We start from the raw sequence: 25028 nt of genomic DNA on the forward strand, positions 1-25028 counted from the left end.
CGGGACGCGGCTTCGCGATGTGTCCCGACGATGAGCAGAAGGGGAGCCCTGACGAGGAACGACTGAAGGCGCTCCAAATGGTGAAAACACCCTAGCCCCTGTTGCTCCATTCCCTTCTGGTTCAGCCTGATTCCGTGAAATTCCATGCTGATTGTCTTCACAGGCGGATTTAGGTACCGCCCGACGCGAATACCTTTCCACCACAGGTGATGATAGGGATCGAATCTATGCTGAGATGGATGATATCGAACGCCACCGGCAGTCGAACATTGCTGGCACAATCGAAGGGAAGAGGGCACAGGAGACAAGACCCCTATTGAATGCGTGGACAAGTACACATAGGATTGAAGCACTCCTCTCCTCCTGGGCTTTTTGCTAAGAATATATACCAGACCTTCACAAGACTGTGGCGGATACGAGGGGGCTGGAGCAGTTGGATGATCTCATGCATGGCCAGACCCATCGCGCTCATCTCAGTGCAACACTGCGTGACCGTGGCGAAGCCCGGCAGCATGGGCACGCCAGAGCTCTAAGCAATGCAAAGAATGACCATCTGCGTTCTATCAAATCCTCAGGCCGTGGCGGTGGTGGTGTGATTCCAATTGGCCCTCGAGGCTATAGCCGAGGATCGCCAGCCAGGTGAGCATTGACAACTCCCATGATGTTGAATCATATTACTTACCAGGTACAAGACAACCGCATGTTGAAATCTACGGCCATGGCCCGCCTGCACCGTCCAGACAAGATCCCGCACTCGACATCAACAATCCAGGTTCGACTCCGGCAAGAGGCCGGGCCGCATATCGCGGCAAACGCCAGAGTGACCCCTATGTTCCTCAGACGGCGAAAGCGCCGCTACCCAAACCGAGAAGACCTGGGCCTATGTGAGCCTTTCTTCCGTCAGACCTCCAATTCATCTGTAAACTGACGGTGGATAAATTAGTGAGAATTATGCCAGAAACCTTACCACTCCTGCAGCCTTTATGGCATCAGCTCGGGCCTCATTCGGTTCGTCGCCAGTTTCGTCGGAGGCGCCGTCCAGTCCAAATACGAAGGCCGTGCCTAATGTACAAAAGCCTCAGCGAGGCCCCGAACCTTCCTTTGCGCCAGAGATCAAGATCCTGGAACCGTGCTTTGCAACAAAGACTTCCCTTGCCAATTCAAAATTTGCCGATCCTGCGGCACCAACTCGTCCTGCGGCACCCACTCGTCCTGCGCGTACCATCATTAAGCCTCCGAAGTCTCTAAGTCCTCCAGCGCACTTTGTTGCCTTAGAGAAGACTGTCGCTTTCACTGGTCGTGCGACGGCCGATAAACCCCAGCCTGTTACAACAGCGTCCAGTCCCCAGACCGCTCAACCCAAAGCAACAGTATCGGTACCGATAAGCTTGCGGAAAGCGGAGTTGCCCTCTTCTGAGTCATTCATGCCCGCGACTCCAGCAAATGCATCCCTCCCCAAACTGGAGGCTGTGCAAAACTCCGAAAATGATGAACAGCAGGTGGAGACGAGTGAGCATAGCGCAAGCGGGATTCTCTTGGATATCGATCAAACAGCCGAAGAAAACGCGGGGCTTACAATGCGAGACCTGCTGTTCTTTAGCCCAGGCATTGCAGATCTGACTGGAATTGACTTTCCAAAGCAGGAAGATACCAAGCCTTTGACAACTGCACCCGCTCATCAAGAGGGATCAAAGTCTTCGCTCCTCCGCGCACAAATTCACGGTTCGATTTACCATGACCCCCAATTGCTCTGGACGCTCATTAAACTAATGGAAACAGCAAATATCGCGAAGGAACTCCTAAAAATGCTGGGCGACAGTTCAGAGAATGTTCAGACCTACGTAAAGAAACATGAAAATGACTTTCAAGACCAGGAAGTCTCTGAATCCCCCCAACCCAGGGCCGGAGTGCTGTCCAACTTGGAAATCCAGAGTCAAGTTGATCTTGACACCATCTCAAAGCGTGTTGCTGAACAGGTTGAACAATGGCTGAAGGAAAATCCGGCAGTTTTGGGGGATCAAGAGCGCGCTTGGCCACAGACAGAGCCTACATCTCCCGCCCCTGGACCGGACCAGCACAGCAAGACTGGCAGCTTTGATAACTATCGCACTCCAGAACACAGTGACTCGGGTACTGTGACCGAGTCTTCAAGTGAGAAGCAGCGCAAGATGGATGCATCACTTTTGTCTCCCAAGAAGATTGCTTTCGAATATGCACCGACGACCGAGTTCGAATCGTTGAGAGTTTCTGAGCCCAGACAGATCCAGAACACTTCGAAGGAACATCAATCGCGCAAGGGAGCTAATCCAAACTTGACAAAGGAGGTGGCTACCCAGTCTATTGTCAATGTCCCAACATTGAGATCGATGGATAGCTCAATATTCGCGGTTCCTCTAAATATGATCCATCAATACGATCAGACTAAGGTAATTGGAGTTTCACCTTCTCTTCCTAGGAATTATGTGGCCACTGGAGGGATCGCGATCACAACCAGTCTTGCACATGGTCATTCATCAACTGAACTCCCCTTGGAAAACACGGCTCACAATGCCAAGCCTCGAGCCAATGGTCCTCAAACTACAAACCTGAGCATCTCCAAAGCTTCAAAGGATGCTTTACCCCCCTGGAATACTGATCGAAGTGAAAATCCAAGCAAAGCCATGTCTGAGACGCAGAGGTGCGCACTGGCGCAAAGCAGCTCGAACATTCCGAAGGAAAGTTCCGAGAAAGGCAGCACTCACACACTTAGGCCCAGATCACTGCAGGAACAGAAGGAGAAAAAACCTCGAGCTGTTTCTGAAAGCATGGCACAAAGCAAATGGAATAATACTGACGAAGGCCTTTCGAAAGTTGAGCAACCCTCAAAGGCAAGTAACTTTACAAATGTGCGCTAGTTTTAGAAGCATAATCTGATGAATCACAGCCGCCAGAGCCTCCTCACAAACAATCCGCACCGTCGCGTCATTCACTCGTACAGTCAGCCCGCACGGAGAACGAAATGACTCCGAAAGTGCGATTTATAGGCCCAGCTCCCTACATGCCTCGTCGTAAATGAGCCAACCCTCAGCAATGCTACAAATCTTCCTTCATTTCTCGACGTTTTCATGGTCGTTATCACCGACCAGTGCCTTCCACGTTCAATCTTGACATTGTCTTAATGTGGAGCATCTATCTTATGACCTCTCTGCAAAATCGGCTACCCTTTTCGGAGTGGGATATTTCCACGGCGCGCTTCATTTTTGAGGCAATTCTGGATCCTCGGTGTTTGAGTGTAATCACTTTTGTTTCTCTGCATATGAAGAGGGCTCGAAATCGTGTATTCTTAAAGCTTAATTGAAAAAAAAAATATCCCCATTTTTTTACTTGAACTACGCGGAAGTCCTTATACGTCCTTGGGGTGGTGGTTGAGTCTAGGAAATTCAGGGGCATGATGTAAAACTTGTTCGCAAACCGACATACAGTCATTCTCGAAATCGGCTTGACCAAATACACACTTGGTCACTCGCAGAATATTATAATATAAAGAAGTAAATGTGTCAAAACTTTTGATATTATTAGAGCCTGATAATCGGGTTTTATATGTTTTTCTCCATTTCCACTATTTACGCCTTATTTTGGAGTGTGCCTTTAAGAGGTCATTTCGAATGAGGGAGGCGAGAGGAGGCGGGAATAGACTGAAATACTCTCACACAATTGGGTCAGAGTTCCATGGAATGGAGAGCTGGGTGATTCACAGGCTCACGGCGAGGCCTTGACCTATTTGCGCCTCCTTCAAGGAAGCGAATTTCCTCAACGGACGCCAAGAATACTACAGAGACGATTGATCGAACTGGGGGACCGAGGAAACATCGACAAGGAAGCTATTTGACGGTGACCTAGCCCACCCATTTACTTACCTCGAGGTTGATATCCCCGCTAATGCGCCTAAAATTGCCCGTGGGTGTACTATACCGTGGGGAGGTTATGCACAATAGAGAAGTTATCACAACAAGTGGCTTGATTTTTGACAGGCTTTGGTGCGATAGGTTTCCTTGACTAGGAACGCCCTGAATGACTCGTGTACAATTTCGATCTCGCTGATTTTTCCTTTCATTGAAATCTCACCTTTTTCTTTCCTGCTTTTCTTTTGGCACCTAGGCTACCAATGAGATAAAAGAGGGTTTGGCAGAACCGATGGTGGAGAAACATACGCTTAACTGGGAAAGAGCCTACTGTAGCTGCAGGCGTTGATGATCGAGTAGAACGGCCCGATCGGCCAAGAGGCTGAGCCGGGTTAGGGCTGGTAGCTGGGACAGTGGGTTGTGTGTAGCCCGGTAAGTTGGCAGTTTTTTTTAGGAATTCAGCGATCGCTTGACGTAGCGATGGACGATGAATTGGCCAATCGACCGGGTAAGGGTCAGAATGACGAGGGAGTGATGATCGGGGATGATGTTTGATGAGGTAGTCGATCCGACGATGGGTGTCGTGATCAATTTCCGACGAAAAAGGAAGGCGCGGCCCGTCGTCCTGACGCGCGCGGCGGTAATTGGCAAGCTGGCGGGCAAGTTCACTTGCACGCTGGAGACTCGGCGCCATGAGCTTTTGAGGCTATCAGGTGTCCAGCTTGTAATGTCCGCAGGAAGTCGAGCGATCGGATTGGATCACAGGAGGTTCCTGGTTGGCCAGGGCGCTTGAGTGGAGATGGGTGGAGGGAAACGCTGAGTGGCCGGTGCTGCAGTACTGCAGTGACCGTGCCACCACCATGAGTGTGCGGTCAAATCGATCCAGGTTCTCAGGGGCCTCGGGAGTGATTAAAGTCTTGTCAAGTACTAGACAAACACACTCAGAAGGTTCTTCTGGAAAGAATAAAAGGGGTTTGCTACCACTTGGTAGTGTAAGCTATTGTGATGAGTGGTAAAATAGATGATATTCCCATCTGAGAAGGAAACTACTGATGCCCGTAGACGGGGAGCGTGACATAAGCATGGGAGTGTAAGTTAGTGTCACAGACAAAAGAGGCTAAATCCTAGGCAAAATGACAACTAGACCAAAAATGCACTATAGACAACATTCTTAGTCTATACCGTCATTTATTGCTCTGACAGTTAGTCATGCGGTACAGGATGTCTCGAAACTACTGTGTAAGTGGTGACACCAGTTTCGAGACCACCTGGAACTAACACTACTATCTATTACGTTCCATTCTATGGTAATATGGCATAGACTCAAGTATGGATATACTAGTTTGCATACTCACAAAAGTATATATACTTACCTTTCAAAGAAATCCCCTTGACCTTGACGTAAGTAGGTTATGTGGTGGGGTTTATCCACACGTGGGGCTCGGCTTGGTAGAACGCCCCACCCAATTTGGCACGGGCGATTGGAGCTAGTGGTTCTGCTCACGAGGGTAATTTCAGCACAGCTGGAATCAGGTGATTTGCGGCGAGCAAACAACCGCATGTCATCCTCAACAGCCCCTAGTATCATCCATGATCCACGATGGCTGATCTACCAACGCTAGTCTTCGTACATGGCTCTTGGCATAGGCCTAATTGCTATGACAAAGTCACCCGACTCCTGCAAGAGCAGCATGGGTTCAAATGTGTCTCAATGACCCTCCCCTCGACGGCCGGGAACCCGGCTGCGACCTACAAAGATGATCTCGATGTTGTCCGCGAAGCTATATCCACCGAGACCACCCACGGGCGCAACGTGGTAGTTATTGCACACTCCTATGGAGGCATGGTTGGCGGCAGCGCTATCAAGGGGTTCGCGCAGCCACACGCACCCACTACACGGGAAACCCAGCCCCCGACAACGGGATACGTCATCGGCCTCATCCTAATCGCCTCCGGCTTTAGTCTAGCGGGCTTCTCTTTTATGGACCCGTTCTTTGGCCATCCGCCTCCTTCCTGGCGCGTCAATAGCGAGACTGGCTTTGCCGAGCTTGTCACTCCTCCACGGGAGCTCTTTTATCATGACTTGCCAGCAGAAGAGGCGGAATACTGGGTTTCTCAACTTACTACGCAGAGCCTCAAAGCATTGTTCGAGGGCGGTGAACACTCATATACTGGTTGGAAAGATGTTCCGGTCTTATATATTGGCACCATCGAGGATCGGGGCTTGCCAGTGTTGGCGCAACGGTTAGGGGTGGGCATGGCGCGAGAAATGGGCGGCAGCGTGGAGCACAGGGAGCTGCGGACCAGCCATTCTCCCTTTTTGAGCCAACCAGAGGCAACGGCGGGAATCATGCTAGAGGCTGTGAAGGCGTTTACGGACAAGTCCGAGGAAACCGAGTCCCCAATGAGCGTACGTGGAAATGCGCCAGCAGTGCCGATAGTAGTGCCGAAAGTTATGCTCTGGCAGCCTTCCACATGGTTGAGGTTTGGACTGCCGCTGGGCTTTGGTCATGTATTAGGAAGGTGTTTTATCCTAGTTAATTGGGTACGGGGGTTATGGAGGCCTCGACGTATTTAAACGCAGTATATAGCATTGATTAAGCACAGGTTCTAAGCAAAGTGAGCACAGGCTTTGCAAATAATCCAGGCCTCCAAATGTTTTTCATGTATGCATCGACAGTTTGCGATTGCGGCGGCAAGGTTATATAATCCATCGGCTGCGAACACATCATTCTATGAAAGGATCCGCAACTCGCTTCGGTGATTTCGCACCGGGAATGTCATCAGCAAGGACGTCAAGATTGAGGCTTTCTGGCGCTGAGACCACCCGATTCTTTCTTCAGTGCGTATGAGAAGTCTCTCGAGCAAGTAAATCTACAAGGACAACCGCAATAAAGCTATAAATTATCCCAACCTCTTGACTGCTAGGATCGAATCGAGCCCCGCCTGACAAGACCTTGCAGTAAGGTGATAATCAGGAATGTCCTAGTCATATTCAATCTCCGTTTTCCCAATTTCTTTCCCATCTGATCCGGTCAACTTGAATTCCAGAAGTCCTTTATCTGCGAACATGTCAGCCTGGATGCTGTACTCGAGGTGGTACATTGTGCGACCCGAGCTGTCGATCTTCGACTGGAATCTGGAAAGGTCGCTCAGAGAGAAGGAATAACGAATGGTGCCCACGGAACGACAGACTGCTCATGTTTTCTATGTTAACCAAGACCACAAAAGTCGGTATTGTGTACGTACCACCTGCTTCATACCACTCGGGTGCAGTGGTTTCGTCACATGTATACACATCAAACGAAAAGCTTAAGCTATCCCCGTAGTGATGTATCTGGCGAAGCGGAAGCGGGTTGCGAGTTTCCTCGGAGATAGGTTTGCCCTGGTGGTCACTCTTAGTCCGACTATAAAGCAGAAAGTCTGGAGAGGATGAGGGGACTTGAAATACCTTTTCGATCAACCATCTCATCCGATCGTGGCAGTACTTGCTCCTCCCATCCCAAGGCCAAATATAGGCTCTGCTTTCCGGATCAAAATTCTCGCGGAACGGGGTATCTATCTTAAATCCGTAGTGAAGTCGACATAGTCGCTTTTCTGGTCGGATGCCGTTCAGGCCTCGGAGAGCAGCACCTTTTACAATGCTTGCTTGTCTGTATTTTCGTAAGTTTCCCTGTCGGATGATTTGGGTTCTCTCTCCATGTAGGATGCTTACGGGTTCTCTGGACACAAGAGATCGATGCCTTGTCTCCCACACCAGTTGCGCAGAATGCTCTCAAGGTGTCGGGAGTCTCCAAATCCACCGACGAGGACAACTTTCTGTGACGCCACAAAGGATGAGACATGTTTTCTAAGTCTTCTGCATGGATTATATGGATGATTCTTACCTTGATTGACGCACGAGATTTTTCTCGGAGTTGACGAACTTGCTTGGTCAACAAAGCCTCGATCTGGTCTGTGACCGGCTTGAAGAAAGATTCCATTTCAGACCTCAATGAATGTCAGCCATATGCCTTGAATATCTCTGAGCGTAAGTCGATACCGGCCGAACAACACCATGCTATTTTCCGAGTCATAGTGTGCCGAGTCCCATGCACCAGGTATCACAAGTTCAACCTCAAAGGTTTGATCCGAGTGATTCATGGCCCCGAAGTCGCGTTTGTGACCTTCAAAGTCCTTCATGAAGCGACTACCTGGTCCTTTTTTCTCGAACTTGATCTTCTCAAATCCCTCGCCAAACATCTTCAACATCCACTTGTGAAATTCACGATCAATGTAAGTTGATCCACACTTGTCCCCAGTGCCGACCAGAAGCTCTTCGAATCGAAGGTCCGGTCTAACCTGCTTAATCAGATAAGTGACAATGTCAACTGTGCCTCCACCACAATCACAAATCAGAATCCCATCGCCAACACTGATCCCTATATGACGCTCATCTTTAGCCATGGCGCTCAAAGTGGCCACGGCGGCTGCCTCCGGCTCGGGTATCATCGAAATGGAGTCCCCAATGCGAGTGCCAAATCCTGCGGTATACGCGGCCTGGTACGTTTCATTTTTGGCCTTGTCAGACCAAATCGCTGGAACAGTAAACCAGAACTCCAATGCGGTAACGTTCATGATTGCACTGGTGTTGTGCTTTTCAAGATGGGCGTATGTGTAGTTATAGATCTCTCGTAGATAGTCGGAACACACGTCTCGGGCGGATGTTTTGAACTCTGGGATCTTCATCAGTCCATCGCCCTCGAGGACATCCGTCTTGGTAGCAAAGGGTCGGAGCAAAGGCCGTTCCGGATCCAGCAGCAGTTTTGTCCAAGAGTAAGACTTCATTCCAGGCTTCACCTGGTAGCCCCACTTGATGTTGTTTCCCTCGATGGAGTTTTGGTTCTCCTGGCCATAAGCAATACGCGACGGCGTTTTCCATGTCTCATCTTGTTCCCTGCTGGGTCCAGGCCAAGTGCGAATCACGTTGATGTCCTCGATGGCCTTTTTGGTAGAATCAACATAGCTGACACCTGCGTCCTGATGAGCTAAAATGTATCTAGTTTGAGGGGGAGAGGCTCTTACCAGTAAATGTGGTGCCAAAATCGACGCCGACGATGATCTTATGGAGGTGTTTTGAATTCACCGAGACGATCTGATTTGCTCGCGAGGGGCCTCGATATGGACTGTTTGAGCCCATGGTGGAAAAGAAAAAGGGTTCCCCCTCGGTTGTCGAACAGTGAATCACTCTTCCACTTCAGTCTCTTATACGTCTGACGCCAGGAGCCCAACCCACCCACATTGCTTTTTTGCTTTTGCCCGGCCTTTCTTCCTCTTTTGCATGGCCACAGCGCCTATCATCGATCATCTGTATGTCAGCCTCATGATCCCTGCTGAACTATTGGCCATTTTACGAGAATTCCGCCTCGGAATTAGCCTCACCTATCGTGATGGCCGCAGGCCGAGCGGGGCGCTCAACCTGAAATCCCTCCCTGCAAGTCTGCAGGGTTTCTCGGATCATGCCAACCTGGGCTGAACGGGCAAGCCGAAGCGTCTATATCTGGTCTTGGATTGGCTGTTCTCTCTTACAAGTTATTTTCTTCCGTTGGAAAGGGTATTTATTCCCCGTAATCAACCCCCAACGGATCAGCCAACATTCTACAATAAGACCAGCAGCCTGCTATCAACCTGCAAGATATCACAGCATCATGTCGCAGTACATTGGCCTTGGCCTCAACCGAAGCAACTCGAATAGATTTGCGGATCGATCAACATCTACCCTCAAGGGGGTGGATCGGCGCATCAAGGGCCTAGAGCAGCAAATCAATATCAAGGACCGACAGTTGGAAGAGCAAAACGCCGAGCTGTTAAGGAGGGCGACTGATCTGGAGCGAAAACATCTCGAGATTCAAGAGCTCTCACAGTATGCTAAAAAGTGGGACGAGTTCAAGGCCTTCATGGACACGGCTCTTGCAAGCACCACGGCCATCGAGAACCGGACCCTGAGAAGTGACATGGACAACCTCCATGCAAAATATCGGGTCCTACAAAAGCGCCTGAAGCAAGCCGAAGACGACCTACAAGAGGCCCATGTGGAACAGGCCAAAGCAGCTGAATCACTCCGGGACGTCCAGGCCAGCGCATTCCGCTTCCAGGACCAACCGGAGTGGGCTCGGGAATCAGACGAGGCTATTCGCGCAAAGTTAACCAATTTGGAGCGTGAAGCCCGAGGATGGTGCAGTCGCAATTCTGTTCAGGCGCTTTCTACCATCCGGGCATCCCCTGCACAACTGGAAACTGATTGGCAGCACGTCATGCGCTTTGACGAAGAGACATTCACCCGCAATGATGAACACCTGCCACGTCTGCTTCTGTCTGCCTTGTTGATGGACTATATTTACAGTCGCATCTTCGCCAAGCCGTTGTTCTTTCTCCGCTGGCGTGTCGCACCAGAGGAGCCCTCCTCCGCCGTGGCTGGGCCCGGGCGCCAACTACACGAACCACTCGCAGGGATGCTGGATGAAATGACCCAGGGTGAGTCACGTTGTGCCAGGGCGAGACCGGCTCAGTCCTTCTAAAATCTTATCTGCAGGGAACCTGGAGGGCAGTCATGCCTGGCGCGCTCACCTGTTAAGGCTGTTGGACCCCAACCCGCGCAGCGATCAGCCCGAGCGCCCGTTCCTCGAAGCAACCAAAAGGCGCACCGAGGAGGCTCGTGAAAAGGCAGCCAGCCAGATCATGCATGATTTCTTGGGCTCCTCCGCGGCATTCCTGTTGAACCCCAGCCCCATCGACGGACGCACATTGGCGGAGCTGCAGCATGTCTTCAGCACAGCCGCTCACCTCGCCTACAAACTATGGCTGCGAAAAAGCTATCTCTCCTGTACCTCGATTGAGAGTATCCCAGTGTACCGACATGATCTCCAGCTCAAGGCCCACTCCCTGCACAATGTCCAGTTAGACGCCAACGAGAAGGCCTTGGATGGTGTGCCCGTGCGCATCGTCACGCATCCAGGGGTTCTGGTGACTGGCAACAGCGATGGATCCAACTATGACGTGTGTCGTGTTTGGAAAGAGCCTGTGGTGTGGATGGGTTAGAGTCGGGGCGCAGCGTGCTGCATCGCCGCTGCATCTGTCTTATTGTCATATGCCGTGCACGCTTCGGGAAGCCAATGGATCCTGTATTTTCTTTTTTCTTGGCGCTCGCCTGAGTGGCTAGGATGCACGTAAGCAAGCAACCCGGGCGCTAGATGCCGTAAAATAGCCTCCTCACCCGGGCAAGAACGGGCCCTGGCCGAATTTGCAGATGCCCCATGGGGTACGGGAGATGGGAGGAAAGGGGGTGCGTCGAGTCCTCTCCGCTCTTCTTAAGTAGTTACCGTTGTAGAACCATTCCCATCAGGGGGCAATAACCAGCTATCTCCTCCACCGCCGCTTTCGGGCCCTTAGCACTTATTTCCTGTGTTTCCTTTTCTTCATCATTCCTTCTTGAAGATGACAGCGGAGCCGATTTCCGAGGTCATTCCCACTGCGCCCTGGGTCCTCATTGCCGTGATGGGCGTGACGGGTGCCGGGAAAAGCACATTCATCCAGACCGTAAGCCAGTCCACCGATGTTGTCATCGGACATGGCCTGGAATCATGTATCACTCCACTTCTTCGCATATGTTCTGGCAGTGGCTAATATTTGCCTCGATAGGCACGAGCGAGATTACTGGCCATACCTTCCACTACAAAGGTTACAACATCAACCTCATCGATACACCCGGCTTTAACGACACTCACAAGAGCGAGACGGAGGTCTTGAAGGACATTGCGGAGTGGCTACAAGTCTCATACGAGAAGGACCAACGACTCCACGGTGTGATCTATCTACACAGTGTGAACAATGTCCGGATGGAAGGCTCCGCCCTTCGTAACCTTCGAATGTTCCAGCAACTGTGCGGCGAAGAGCCCCTGAAGAATGTGATTCTCGGCACCACCTTCTGGGGTAAGGTCGATCAGAAGACGGGAGAAGATCGAGAGGCGGAGCTTCAGGAGCGACCGGAGTTCTGGGGGAAGATGCTTCAACGGGGTTCACACATGATGCGGTTGACCGATCGGGTGTCTGCGCTCCAGATGGTGGATCACTTTTTGGGCCGTAAACCCGTTCCACTGGAAATCCAACGAGAGATGGTGGAGCAAGATAAACGCTTGATCGAGACGGCCGCAGGTAAATCCGTCAATGCAGAGCTTCAGCGGCTGGAAAAGCTCCATAAGAAGGAACTGGCCCAGATTCGCGACGACTACAAGGCCGCGCTGGAAGAAAAGGACCACGAGCTTCAACAGCTCCTGGCCCAGCATCAGGAGAAGCATGACCGGGATCTGGAGCGCGTGTATCGCCAACAGGAACAGTTGCGGGCGGAGCGTCGAGCCGAGGATCGAAAGAGACAACATGAGTTTGAGGTACACTTCAAACGGCTCGAGGATCTCAGCCAGGGCCAGGGGCAAAGCATAGATTGGGAGAGGCAGTCTGCTGAGCTGCAGGAGATGAGCTTCAACGAGCTGGTTGGGAAGATTCGTGCGAATGAGATCAAGATCACGGCGGAGGATCGCGACCGGGTGGAAGAGGTCATCGCACAAGTGCAGAAAAGGTCAGAACTCAAAAGCTCATCCGGTCGGAAACGGAGAGGTACCGCCAAGTTTTTGTTAGCTGCGTTGAAAGTCATTCTCCCGGTGGCGACCATGGGCTTTCTTGGTGTACCCATTCCATTCCCGTTTGACTTTGGGTTGAGCGATGACTGATTATGAGGTCGATTAGCATATAATTCCACGTACTGACGCCCTGAGATGGTATCAAGCCCGGGCTCATGACAATTTGACGTGCAAAGTAGGATATCACCCCGATTCTCAACGCCGACGGTAGCTCCGAAGGTTGCCCTATTTTGGACTCGGTGCGGCTCTAATCGAAGGGACTGCGGGGCCCTCACTCTGCACTAGCGATTCGGCTATCCACTCCAAGCCCGGATCAGCGTTCTCCACCATCATTTTGGGTGTACAGCAGGAAATTCACCTTTTACCGTGGATCACTTTGGTAGAACAGGGTCAACCCCGTCCCCCGTCCCGAATGGAAGCCCAAGATACTTCCTGTCAAGATGGTCTGATCATTTCGATTGGTCGGTATGCCTGAACAGTCAGGGTGATTAGTCAAATATGCATTTTCATTGACGATATAGATATAGTTTACCTGTGAGCAGATTTCTTCAGGTCAACAGTGGGGCTGTGATGCGTTGCACGTCTGAAATGTTGAACGATTCTTCTGGGTACTTTGAGTACCGTCCTGCGGGCTTCGTCTTGGGTGATGGGACCGTTTAAGGTGGGGTGACTTATGCCGTGCAGATGACCAAAACAAGTAATCAGTGTGGAAGCAAAGGCTGGATGGTAGTTGACCAGGGAATTCCAGTGAGCGGTGAGGGCAAAGACAACGATCGGAGTCCTCACGTTGAGAGTGGCGCTGCCATGACAGGTCTGCTCGCCTTCAAAAGTACTGGGGACACAAACACAAGTACGGACTTTTGTTCGGCCTTTTGTCTTCTCGGGCTAGAACGGGCATAAGTACCAATCTCTCTCTCTTCGCAGGATGTTCCCACCGATTTTGACGACTTTTGGCACGCCACTAGGACAGGGTAGTTGGCCTGGTTCCCGTCCGTCCAGGCCCGATGTCTCTCGTGATTGCCCGGATGCAGAGAACAAACCCGATTCGCAGTGCCGCGGCCTCAGAGTCGGTTCGTGATATACTGTAGCCCCAAAGTCTAAAGTGCCGATAAGGATACGTAAAACTGATTGCCGCGCATCGTAAACGGGGGAAGGCCAATCCTTCCTTCGGGACGGCCGGATTTCCAGTCGCCAACTACAGCGTCAGCTGACGCAACACGTGGCCGGTGCTCAAGACGAACACGATCACTGCAGTAGCAGAGGCCAACTATTGGACAGTCACGCCATTCTGGCGCTGCAGCGTCCGGGGAATACGGGCCGGCGGCCCCAAAGTACGAGGGTAGAAGCCACAAGAACCATTATCCTTGTACCAAAAACACCATCCAGGATAACCAACTCCACCCGATCCTGGTTGATATGATGTGAAGGGCGAGGGCAGGTGTCATCTCGTCATCTCTGTAGATCACCGCTTGTTTGGACCGAATTGGATGTGTCCCGCAGTATCCGGGAGGCAAAAAGCGAAAGTACCAGCGTCCCAAGGCATCGCGCAAGGCTGATAGGTCCGGTAGGCCTCACCCAGAGTTCTTTTCCGCACGGCCCGGCCCAGGTGGGATCCAGATTCACTAGTGCCAGATGTCGGAGCTGCGCATCATGTTATGCAAGTCGAGGGTCGCAGGGTCCAGATCATGGAGAGTACGGTAATTACACGGTCCATACTCCGGACAGAATTACCGGAGCCCCCGTTGCTATGGACGAGGGCACTCCCAGTCGTTCCCCCTTTTCATTCTTAACCTGCAATGCGCCGATCTTGCTCGTACTAGTAGGAGGGTAAGACACATGTAGCTCATGGCCCATGGCCCATGGCCCATGGCCAGCTGGCATCCCGATAGTGAGGATGGTGCACCGGCGATCATAAATAGTGCAAAAATGATGCATAGATGGAGTCCACTCATCTGCCAGGCTGGAGATCAATGCGTCTTGCGAATAATGGACTAATTTCCGGGGTGGTTGGGTGGGGTGGGGTGGAAGCCCCACGGCTCCTGTGTGGCGTCAGGGATATACTGCGCTCTAATGCGCAAAGAAAAAGCAATACAAGGGAAAGGGGGCAGGCGGTTGTACCAAAGACAAAGAATAGTCGGGGTGGACGTGTTTCAGGGGGGAGTCTGCAGGAACTTGCATGGTTCCCGAAACGCCTTCGGCTGTCTGACTGACAGGCTGGCATCTGGCCCTGCATCCCTCGTTCACCTTCGTGACCAGTGCCTTCGTTGGCGCTGCCTCCAAGGCCACTCGGCGTCTGTTCCGCCCTCCGAGTAGGGGCTGTTGGACTCTATATGGGGCTACGATTAGGTCTAGGCGAGTAACCTCTCTCCCTTTCACGCCGTTTTGTAAACCAAGTGCCCACGTGCAGTCCCTTGATCGGTTCGCAAGCTTCATAACGTAGGGCAACCACTTCGGAGAAAAGGTAAATATGTGGGCATAAAAGTTAGGGCTATGCATGACTGTCCGGCCCGGCCGTAATAACAGTTAAACTCGGTTTGGGCAACTACTGAAGCGGTAATCTAGACCGGAAAAAGCGGTCAGTGGTTCAACGCGATCCAGCGATCCAGCGGGAGCTCGGGGTCTCGGGGACTATGCTGATCCTGCCTCTCATCGTCTTCGTGTGAAGCATGTCACCGGACCCTCCGATACTGTGAGACTTCGCGTTTCCCGGTTAGGGTAGGTTGATGGACAGCATCGGGGATGCAGGCAAGCCGACAAAGATACGAAAGTGCCGTTGGGGCCCACTGGCCAGCACGAGATCCTCATGGACCGCCGGCGGAACGATCCCTATTCGGTTTTGCGCTAGGTTCCATCATGTCGGTACTGATAGCACGAGTACCTGCTATGCTGATTGGCCGCGGATCCTGGTTGTTTCCGACTGTTAAATGCCTCTCTTCCAACCACATAATACGTCAGAATCCTATCTATCCGGTGGGGAGAGATGACCTCCGATCAAATTTTCCAGGATTTACACTCCTCAGCATGTTGAGGAGCTGGGACTCAAAGAAGGGGGTCAGTGCGGTCGGAACGAACTAGTAGCAATGTGTGCAGCACCTCGAACAGGCGGCGCAGCGTGTCGGGCACCTGGTGCCTGGCAGGTAGAGGAGCCGGCCCACAGGTCGGTTCAAAGAACCTGGTTTGTTCCGAAGCAGAGCGCGGAGGGCCGCGCCAGTTACAGAATCATGCCAGCACTGGTGGACCAGGTGAGCTAAAGGACTCAGCTTCCGTCGACTCTGAGAAAGGCTCGAGCCCGGAGACGGGGAACGCAGCGACTGCACCCATCGGTTGATAATAAAATCTTCCAATGCGCTGATGCATAAACAATCTTATTCTGTACTCCATACTTCCTTCTATTGGTCGCGGCCTTGGTTTCCCATGCAACCGCCTACATCCGAACCGTCCGTCCCTAGAAGAGCAATTAGACTTTCGCCCTGCTTCTAGATCTTCGGATATGGAACCCTGTTTTTTTCCCGCGGATCGTTCTGTGTGACTCCCCCGACGACGCAATGGACATTTCTTGCCCATGTCGGAAATTCCCCCCCCCCCCAATGAGCTACACACCCGCACGAAGGTTTAACCGTATACTTGGGAACTAGGCAGCCAGTCCCCCGTTGCTCCTGGCTGCACCCTGTCAATGTCACAAATTAGGGCTTTTTTCTCCGGATTGAAAATACCCGATTTGGCGATCCCGATACTTGGGTTAGTCTGCGCCCGGGGCCTCGTCCCATTTATACAACAAACAATAGGTGAAAATAAAATGCTTTTGTTTTAGACCCAGGGAACGGTAAATATCAATGGTAGGACAACACTTCAGCCAGGTAGCGTGTGAATTATACTGTAACTCCTGCCTATATCTCGGGGGATACTATCAGAGCTCAAGTCAGAGGAATGCATTCAAATACCCCCCAGCCTGGCACATAAAACTCCTTATATAGGCACCCACGCACACCAAGGCCTTTTCTAAATCTCTATACGTCCACTTTTGTAGTATATCCGTTCCTTAAAGGCCTGATTCCTCTGATTTTCCTCCCTCCACTATGTAACTCGGAGTGTTAGTTGATGACTGCCATCCGCGGTCGGGGTGGTTCTCACGTTTCTCGGGACTGGGCTTGTGCTTCTGGAGGTCGGATTCCCCAGGGGATGGGGGATTTTTGTCACAGGGGCTTTGGTCGGCTTGATGCACTAATGAAGAGCAAGTGTTAGAAGTCATCCGGCTACCCCAAATCAATGGGCCGCCCAGAAGAAGAAGAACTCACCCGGTCTATGTTTCTTGGGATGATTTCCCGAGCCCATGGCCTCCAGATCAGGACGTTGTCCATGGTTGGGTGGACCCGAAACCGGTTCGCCGGGCATGCTGTTCTAGAGGGCTTCTTCGGTCTTGACGCAGGTGGTGTGGAGGTGATCCCAACCCAACGTCTTATTGACGTGAGCAGCTTCGCAAAGAAGAAAGCTTTTTGGGGGAAATAAGAAGCCTGTAGTAGAGAAAGGGCGGGAGATGGGGGATTCGAAAAGCTTTTAAACCACCCTGGCAGAGCTACTTCTGGAGCTGGACTGCTGGACCCGTTCCACAGGCCTGACAGAGACATAACAAGAAAAGGACGGGCCCTCTCAAAGTACCACTATCCGACCTTTTGTGATGAATAGACACCCCCCCACCAACGTGTTGGTCCGCCGCCACCGGCCTTGGTACGTAGTCCACCGGGTATGCCATCGACTGCCGCAAGACCGGAACCCCCTTCGAGATTAGTGCATCATGGGAGAGTTTACGCTGGCGCTCGAGCAGTCATGAGTGGGTCGTGGGTGGGGGATGTGTTACCCCGTGTGCTGGAGCAGATGGGCGGGCATTTGGAGCGCTTCCGGGAGAGAGCGCAATACAGAAATCGAATTTCAATTTGATACGAGGTAATGTCACATCTATATCCTCTGGACACACTTGAACCATCTCCACCAAGGCCAGATCTGTTGTATTTCGGTGATTCTTGCCTGCCGGGGGAAATTCCCAGCCCTAGTTCGTTGGGGACGGCGGTCCGGGCATGCTGGCATGGATGGGGCCTCAGCCGCGACACCGGATTTCCCCCAATTTCTTATTCTATATTGAATCGGAAGTATCAGGTCATCTCCACCCCAGGTGGAGGGGTAGCTCGATCGATACCGGAGGAAAAAGGGGCATAAGTAATATGGGGAGTCTTCCGACTGGGGTGGTGGCGAAGATCGCCCATATAATTACCTTCCGTCTTAACTTGTTTGAGCAGAGTAGGGCATGCTAGTGCCGTCAGATCTCCCTTAGGCGGAAGCCCAAATGATTGAGGCTGAGTCCCCAACGATCCAGCTGAAGAAAGACGGACTCGTGCAAGATTCACTGACAAGGTTGACTTTGGCACTCGCTTGCGGGTGTTGCTTGGTTGCCTTTGTTGTCTACGTCCACTTTTCTCTACAAAAAATCAACCTAACTCTAGCTGTTCGTTTCATTTGACAAGCCATCGGTGTAGGCAACATGCGTATTTTCAGTGTGGGTGGCTTGCCCTGGGCGGTTATCTCAGATTAAAAAACTGGCGCACGCACAGTGCCACCCCAAAATGACGAGAAAGATTTTTTTTTACCCCTGCACACTCCTGAGCGATGCGGCCCCATGGTACGTACTCTACACAGTAGGTGCGTGAACCATTTGGGCAGTTGTTGCCCTGGCTGCCCCTTTGCCCCCAAGCCGGCCTCTGGTTTTTTTTTCCCCCAAGGTGCCGCCTCCCAGGCATAAATCATAACGGCGTCTTTCCCACCGATTCTCTGGTGCTATCATCGTGAAGGAATAAGGCGAAGCAGCCCTGGTATAAACCATTACGAAGGGACTGTGTCCCGCGCAAGAACTCTTTACTATCAAAACACTCGTTAAGTCTTGTGAATGAAACTCCGCGATCTAGATCTGCAGTGCGACTAACGGAAAGTGCTCTATCTAAAGTAGACATGTTCCTCCGAATTATGAAGAAGATACTCGCTGTCCATCCAGTCCGATCGCTTAGACATGTCGCGGCCTTGCAATCTCAGTTGATTCTATACACCGAAACGCCTCCCTCCGTTTCCCAGCATGCTGAACAGCAATGACAATGACGCCTCGAGCAAAAGTGGAAGTAAGCTCGAATACCGATAATAAAAATACCCGCTAATTGCATACTGACGCATCATCCCGTTATTTTTCAAACCAAAATGGGAGATACTTATTGCTGTGGAGCTTGAGGTGGCTGTTGTTGCCCAGGTGCTCCATCTGACACCCGGGGTCGCTTCGGGTCATTTGGACCAGCTGGAGTGGGTTCAGGGGGGTTTGTGCCAGGCGAAACATTGGCATTGGTAACATCGCTCAAGGGAGGACGCTTGCCGTTCATGTTTTGCGGCGGTACGCTGCCCCCTCTGTTCATCGTGCCCGGGTTAGGCGCGTTCCTGGAGTCGATGCCGGGTCGAGTCAGCGGTCGGAAGGACCCAGCAGATGGGCCTCTGGATAAGGGGCTGCCGGGACCGGCTGTCGGGCCTCCTGGACCACCGACTCGGCGCTGAAAGTCCGGTGCAGGGCTGACATAGTCGCGCGGGCGCGCCTTATCTGGCGCTGGCGAGACGCCGTTCCCCGTTCTGACCACCGCGACGGTCTTGGTGTGGTCTATGCCAGCGGTCTTGCGAATAGATGGGCTCTCTGCATGAGGATCGAATTGTGATCCAGGAATTGGCGCGGCGTTGGGGTTGTCACGGAGCAGATCTGCAGCTCGCGCTGAGAAGAACCCGACAGATTGAGAGCCAGGCGGGGGCTGGTTCGGTTCCTGATTGATTGTTGGGCCGGGTTCTCTCTTAATTTGAGGTGGGCCATTGGTGCTCTGCATTGATTGAGGCGGACCCGTCGGTCTCGCATTAGAGATGTTATTTGTGGGACCGGGCGCCGCCATGGGTCGTCTTTGATCTGATATACCTGATGTGGTCGTCGGTCGTGCGTCTGGGGGTAAAGATTGCCTTGCGCCAAACCTGTTCGCTCCGTTCCATCTTTCCGGCTTCGAAGGGGTCACAACAGTAGAGTCAAACCTCCCGGGTGGTGGCGCTCTTTGAGGAAAGGGATGATTCATAGAAGTTGGTGGGTGCTGCAGCAGCTCTGGCTCTATTGAGATCTCATCAGGATTGCCAGTATTGGTCACCACGAAGTCGGCTTCGTCGAAAAGATCGCCTTTGTCTTGTTAGCCAGATTCAAGAAGGTTCGTGAATCACGACATACTTCCAAATTCGCCATCGCCGTCGAAGGCAGCAATGTGACTGGTGATGCTGCTTTTTGCAGGCTCAGACGGACGTGGAGGAGGCAAGTCATCATCCTCTAAGACTCGTTTTGGTGGAGCAGGCTCTTTCTTGATCGGCGCAAAGTCAGGGTGACGGTGAAGCTCATCAACATCCCATCTGGCCTATGGGAAAGGTGAGCTAAAGAGATACAACGCATCCAGAGGCCATAGGTCACTCACAGGCGCAGCTTTGATCTTGGTAACCTTTGAAAGATAGTCCTTGTCGTAAACACAGTTGCCCAGAACATTTCCAAAGTTTCTCAGTGTACGTTTTAGAGCATCCGTTGTCCCTTCTTTCTTGGATTTCTCGAATGCGGCCGCTTTGCCCTTGCAATTCTCGATGTGACCGTAGCCGATATCCTATCAAAGAAATCAGCCTCGCCTCTTGGAGGTATTTGTAGAGCACAAAGCATGTATGTACCTCGTGAAAGGACCCATCTCTGAGTGTGACTCTGACAATAACAGACAGCCCTAGGCTAATTTTGCCGGTGTTTTGGTTTTCCTCGATCTTGTCCGCAGATGTTAGCCTAGAATTCGGCCATACACAAGTATATAGTAACACACAAAATCAACGTCAATTTTCTGAATCGAGCTGGACCAGCCATTGAAACCAAAGACCTCGTTCGCAAGATTGATGCACTTATCCGCCGAGAGATAGTGTACTTTCTGCCCCGCGGCACCAGGTCGCGCGGAGATGTATTCAGGTCCGAGTTTCCTGTCGAGACGAGCTTGAAGGGTGGCAATTTCCATGGCAGTGAACTCGCTGATACGACGTTGGGGCTCCTCAAAAGGGTTCGCTGTGACGGGACCTGGAGCGCTAGGCATACCGATGGCCGCGGGTCCACGGCGATGTTGGTCGCCAACACTGGGAGAGGCTATATTAGTTGCTGGTTTCATTGGGACCACAGGTTCATAAATTGGGCTTTTTGGTTCTCACGCTGGCATATTTAGTGGGCGTTGTTATGTGTTGGATATGAGCGATGAAAGCGTGTCGAGCGCGTCTCACTCATCACGCGGGCGATCGCGATATCACGTGTTGATAGTCTCCCGATAAGTTAGGCCACCAACCAGCACATAGCAGAGCCGCATGTCTGTGTGGAACTATCTCAGGGCGTATTGATTAATTGATTGCTAGTTTTAGAATTATTTTTACATGATCTACCATGCAGGAAATTTGTCTCGGCAACATTGTAGCTGCTAATCATTTGTAAATGCTGAATCTGTTAAGGAGCTACGTTGTTACTCGTTCTTCTCAAGCGACGCATACGCTGCCCCTGGGTCCTCAGCAGGACCGTGGTGCCGCTCAATTATTGAATAACGAGACTGGCGCTAGGCACAAGGCCTAGTTCTTTCAGTGACTCTCCGAAAAACTCACCATCGAACACCTTCTTAGGGAAAGTCTGAGTGAAGCTCTGAACTTCGAGGCCGTCCTCTTGCTTAAGAGCCGCGGCGACCTCAAACAGAGTCGTAGTGACCGGCAGTGTTTTCATAATATTGCCTTTGGGGGTCTGGAAACGCAGACGAGTCTCAGTATAAGCAGAAGCAGGCTTGGATGCAACAGGGCCAGACGCAGCGGGCGCCGGAGCAGCGGCAGGCTCTTGAGGAACAGCAACGCCCGCCCGCTCAGCACGTTCGCGCTCAGCCTTCCGACGACGTTCTTCCTTATCAGCTTCGATCCTGGCCTTGACACGATCTCGGGCTGCCTTCTCGTCCAGCTTCTCCTGCCTTTTCTTGGCCTCTTCTTTCCGCATCTGTTTCCGCTCTAGCTCCTCCTTTGCGTCTTGGCTCTCCTTTGTGCTCTTCCGGCGGATTTCCTGGAGAGTTAATTAGTTGGTGCCTACAAAGCTCTGGCATGATACGTACCTCGTTCCTCTTCTGGTCGGCCTTGTCCTGCTCGGATTGCACTGCTCGCTTAGCTGCCAGCTTCTCCCGCAACTCTGTCAATCTTTCCTTTTTCTGCTCCTCAGTTAACGGCGCAAGCTCTTCGGTAGACTCGGAGAAATCGGTGTGCTGCGTCTTAGAAGCATGGAACTCCGCCTGCGCCTGGCTGCGGAACATCTTGCCACAGTCGTTGCAAACCAAGCTCCGGGCTTCCTCGCCAGGCTTGAGAGCTGGCGCCTCCTCATCCTCAGCTTGCTGTGACTGTGACGCCTTGATTTCCTCTAACGACTTGTCCTGATGATCCTCCAGCCATTCTAGCGCTCCTTGCACTATACAGGTTGTCAGATGGAGTGGTGCAGGAAGATCCTTCGAAGAACCACCACTTACGGCCACCGGTCTTTGCAACTGCCAGTTGGGCCCTTTCCTTGTCAAAGCCCATCTCAATGAGCTGGTCTAGATCGGAAGCCATGGTTCGTAGCGCTGGTGACAACAAAGTGGGGGAAGATGGAATCGCGTTGAGCGGCTGCGCAGATGCCTCGATTGTCGCAGAAATTTGCTTGGGACTATGGTGCGTATTTTGAACAAAACAGTCGACAGAAAGAGCGGGGTGTTCAGCCGGTAGAAATGAGGAAGTAATTGATGTGGGTGAGAGGTGAGCTTCTGGGTGACGTATCGCGAAGGCGGCGAGCGGTAAATGCGGGCCCGCTCCACAATTGTTGCTTGGTGCTCAGGGCGAAATCTATTTGCACCCTAGGGTAGACACCACTCTAACTGGCACATCTATGTTTCTTTAAATCGGATTTTACGAGCGAAATTTCCGAGTAATTTCCACCCCTTCCAGTGCTCAGAACGCAATAAGCAAAGCCTTCGTTCCTTCATAGAATTCTTCAACTATTGGTAAATTTCATTTCCGCGAAGACACAGAGAGGATACATTGCTATATACATGTACAGGTAGGGCCTGAGTTTCGTATACAGTACCTTCGTATGAAATCTAGCCTAGATCAGCAGCTTAATTCGACGCCAGCAGCACATGCTACTAATTAAATCCCTGCGGAATAAGACAGCAAGATTCGTTGGCCTCTTGTATTCCACTCCCCACCTATAAAACTTTAATATGATATGTGATCTATGTCGGTAGGATATTGATTACATCAGTGAACTGGTATGATACCCAGGAGCATTGTGCATATTAGTTAGCATCGGGACTTGCCTGGCAATAGCCATCCATCAGAAGGCCCCCACAGTAAACATCATCACATGCAGTGATTTGCAGACGCTGGCTTTGTATCCCGAGGAATGGGGATTGTGCACGCCGAGGCAGTCCCACATATGCCACATGACTGCTAAAATCAAAACTTCCCTACTATCAACGGATTGGAACAGGTAAATCCAGTGAAACGCCTTTCATATCGAGATTCTGTGACATCACCTGATCGCTGAGTCAGCAAATCATCAAATTGGACAATAATCAACTCCTGAGGCGCCAACTCCCTTGACACGATAACCTCCTCCCCTCACTTTTCTCTTCCGCAATCGCAAACTTGTCGCGGCAACCTCGGGTACTGCGACATACGTCACTTCCGTCCTTGACTCCCTTTCCACGCCCTCACGATCAACATGTCTATCGAAGTCGATCCCCCAGAGCTCGGCTTCAAGCGTAAGTTCCGGAACCCGGCAACCGCCACCGGCGCAAGACACTGACTGATTTTCTGGGATACACAGGGCCCTTCAACCAGGAAGTATGCCAGATACTGCATCTGCACAACCCAGGCCAGGAACCCGTGGTCTTCAAGGTACGTCTAAATTCTTGGGAGGTATTTGGGAGGCAAGGTCCGCGGCTAGCTAACATGATATCTTGTTGTGCGATAGGTTAAGACCACTGCCCCGAAGCAGTACGCTCAATTCATCTCCAGTACCTATGCCTCAGTGCATTATACGACGACTGACTTGCTCCAGCTACTGTGTCCGCCCTAACTCTGGCCGTATCGATCCCGGCAAACAAGTTGATGTTCAAGGTTCGAGATCCGCCTCCGATAAGCGCCAATATACAAACTGACCTTGATGGTTTAAATAGTCTTGTTGCAGGCATTAAAGGAGGAACCAGCCCCCGATGCGAAGTGCAAGGACAAGTTCCTGGTCCAGTCAGTTGCGGTCACTGGCAGTGACATGGAACATTCGAATGTTACCGCCATTGTACGTATTCTTTGGAGCTCGCAAAAGCCCGTGCTGTGACTAATCTGTACCGGACAGTTCGAGAAAGCATCTAAGTCCGCAGTGATTGAGCGCAAGATTCGCGTGAACTGGCTGCCATCGGATTCGGGCCTGTCGTCGCAGCAGTCCAAGGCAAACGACTTGGTATGTTCCTTCAGGTTTACCATGTCTTGTGTTGCATCTGATCATTTCTATTAGGTTGTGGAGGAGGAACCTCCCGCGTATACCTCCCCCGGTGGAAACTTTGAGACCCCCGCTCCTGGTTTCGCGAAAAAGAGCTCCGCCGACCAAGCATCTCCGATTCCCGCCCCCGATTTCTCCGAGAAGCCCATCAAGCCCGAGTCTCCCCCGCATAGCGAGTCCAACTCCTCCTTTTCAAACGCCAAGGCCACCGTGGCCAGCGTCCTCCCCTCAAGCGACGAACTGAAGTCCCAGCTGGCAGACGCAAATGCGCAGATTCAACGCCTCAAGGACCGGATCGCAGATCAGGGCTTGCGGCAGCGGAAGACTGGCGGCGAGGCGCCGGCAGCTCCGACAACGATGCAGCAATCACACGCCCCGGCTGAGTCCGGGGTGTCTGTTCAAGTCGTGGCCGGGCTGTGCCTGCTCAGCTTCTTGATCGCGTACTTCTTCTTCTAGATTCGTTGCGTGGATGGACCATACCGCTTTGTGGTTTTTCGTGTTTACGACTCCGATCACGCGTCGACGCCTCTCCCCGCCTCCAATACTCCGAGTCTCATCTAGCTTTTGCGTCTTTTGAAGAGCCTGCCGTTTTGTTTCCAGCATCAGCCTTCTTCTGTCTCCTTCTACTTGTTTCTTTTTTCCCCTGGTATCCATACTTCTTTTATTTCACCTGGCCCTGTACGAGGCTCTCGATCAGCTCGAAGTTCCTTTGTCCCATTCTTCCTTGCTCCCTTTTTTCCCTTACCTCTCCTGTCTTGTCTAATATCATGTTATGATGAACGGACTAAGCGTCTCGATTTTCTTTTGTGTTATAAAAGATAATCGGGCCTCGCAAGATGATCCATACCCTCGCTGCCA

General features: G+C 51.8%; 12 protein-coding genes across 12 annotated transcripts; 8 read left to right on the plus strand and 4 right to left on the minus strand.

Moving 5' to 3' along the window:
* Positions 1-661: 661 nt before the first annotated feature.
* N7482_002184 (uncharacterized protein) lies at positions 662-928 on the plus strand (the record flags this gene model as incomplete). Its single annotated transcript, XM_056684309.1, has 1 exon — positions 662-928. The coding sequence occupies one exon, from the start codon at positions 662-664 to the stop codon at positions 926-928; it is 267 nt and encodes an 88-aa protein (XP_056547915.1).
* A 55-nt stretch (positions 929-983) lies between these two features.
* N7482_002185 (uncharacterized protein) lies at positions 984-2894 on the plus strand (the record flags this gene model as incomplete). The annotated part of the gene is made up of 1 exon (XM_056684310.1): positions 984-2894. The coding sequence occupies one exon, from the start codon at positions 984-986 to the stop codon at positions 2892-2894; it is 1911 nt and encodes a 636-aa protein (XP_056547916.1).
* A 1534-nt stretch (positions 2895-4428) lies between these two features.
* N7482_002186 (uncharacterized protein) lies at positions 4429-4674 on the plus strand (the record flags this gene model as incomplete). The annotated part of the gene is made up of 1 exon (XM_056684311.1): positions 4429-4674. One exon carries the CDS (start codon positions 4429-4431, stop codon positions 4672-4674), a length of 246 nt encoding a protein of 81 aa, XP_056547917.1.
* An 807-nt stretch (positions 4675-5481) lies between these two features.
* On the plus strand, positions 5482-6322 carry N7482_002187 (alpha/beta hydrolase; the record flags this gene model as incomplete). The annotated part of the gene is made up of 2 exons (XM_056684312.1): positions 5482-6291; positions 6314-6322. The coding sequence occupies 2 exons, from the start codon at positions 5482-5484 to the stop codon at positions 6320-6322; spliced, it is 819 nt and encodes a 272-aa protein (XP_056547918.1).
* A 544-nt stretch (positions 6323-6866) lies between these two features.
* Positions 6867-9060, minus strand: N7482_002188 (Hsp70 family protein; the record flags this gene model as incomplete). The annotated part of the gene is made up of 6 exons (XM_056684313.1): positions 6867-7075; positions 7131-7534; positions 7597-7700; positions 7769-7871; positions 7924-8893; positions 8946-9060. 6 exons carry the CDS (start codon positions 9058-9060, stop codon positions 6867-6869), a joined length of 1905 nt encoding a protein of 634 aa, XP_056547919.1.
* Positions 9061-9568: 508 nt separating this feature from the next.
* N7482_002189 (uncharacterized protein) lies at positions 9569-10958 on the plus strand (the record flags this gene model as incomplete). Its single annotated transcript, XM_056684314.1, has 2 exons — positions 9569-10394; positions 10453-10958. The coding sequence occupies 2 exons, from the start codon at positions 9569-9571 to the stop codon at positions 10956-10958; spliced, it is 1332 nt and encodes a 443-aa protein (XP_056547920.1).
* Positions 10959-11354: 396 nt separating this feature from the next.
* N7482_002190 (GTPase domain-containing protein) lies at positions 11355-12643 on the plus strand (the record flags this gene model as incomplete). Its single annotated transcript, XM_056684315.1, has 2 exons — positions 11355-11502; positions 11559-12643. 2 exons carry the CDS (start codon positions 11355-11357, stop codon positions 12641-12643), a joined length of 1233 nt encoding a protein of 410 aa, XP_056547921.1.
* A 4176-nt stretch (positions 12644-16819) lies between these two features.
* Positions 16820-17059, plus strand: N7482_002191 (uncharacterized protein; the record flags this gene model as incomplete). Its single annotated transcript, XM_056684316.1, has 1 exon — positions 16820-17059. The coding sequence occupies one exon, from the start codon at positions 16820-16822 to the stop codon at positions 17057-17059; it is 240 nt and encodes a 79-aa protein (XP_056547922.1).
* Positions 17060-18801: 1742 nt separating this feature from the next.
* On the minus strand, positions 18802-19515 carry N7482_002192 (DNA repair and recombination protein radC; the record flags this gene model as incomplete). The annotated part of the gene is made up of 1 exon (XM_056684317.1): positions 18802-19515. One exon carries the CDS (start codon positions 19513-19515, stop codon positions 18802-18804), a length of 714 nt encoding a protein of 237 aa, XP_056547923.1.
* Positions 19516-19824: 309 nt separating this feature from the next.
* Positions 19825-20718, minus strand: N7482_002193 (DNA repair and recombination protein radC; the record flags this gene model as incomplete). Its single annotated transcript, XM_056684318.1, has 3 exons — positions 19825-20016; positions 20074-20253; positions 20458-20718. 3 exons carry the CDS (start codon positions 20716-20718, stop codon positions 19825-19827), a joined length of 633 nt encoding a protein of 210 aa, XP_056547924.1.
* A 482-nt stretch (positions 20719-21200) lies between these two features.
* On the minus strand, positions 21201-22243 carry N7482_002194 (UBA and UBX domain-containing protein; the record flags this gene model as incomplete). The annotated part of the gene is made up of 3 exons (XM_056684319.1): positions 21201-21707; positions 21757-22103; positions 22162-22243. The coding sequence occupies 3 exons, from the start codon at positions 22241-22243 to the stop codon at positions 21201-21203; spliced, it is 936 nt and encodes a 311-aa protein (XP_056547925.1).
* A 1150-nt stretch (positions 22244-23393) lies between these two features.
* N7482_002195 (uncharacterized protein) lies at positions 23394-24626 on the plus strand (the record flags this gene model as incomplete). The annotated part of the gene is made up of 7 exons (XM_056684320.1): positions 23394-23433; positions 23499-23569; positions 23646-23668; positions 23733-23791; positions 23851-23969; positions 24027-24131; positions 24186-24626. 7 exons carry the CDS (start codon positions 23394-23396, stop codon positions 24624-24626), a joined length of 858 nt encoding a protein of 285 aa, XP_056547926.1.
* Positions 24627-25028: the final 402 nt, after the last annotated feature.

This window comes from Penicillium canariense, assembly GCF_028826845.1.
Source record: "Penicillium canariense strain IBT 26290 chromosome Unknown utg000001l_segment0_segment0, whole genome shotgun sequence".
NCBI classification, from domain to species: domain Eukaryota; kingdom Fungi; phylum Ascomycota; class Eurotiomycetes; order Eurotiales; family Aspergillaceae; genus Penicillium; species Penicillium canariense.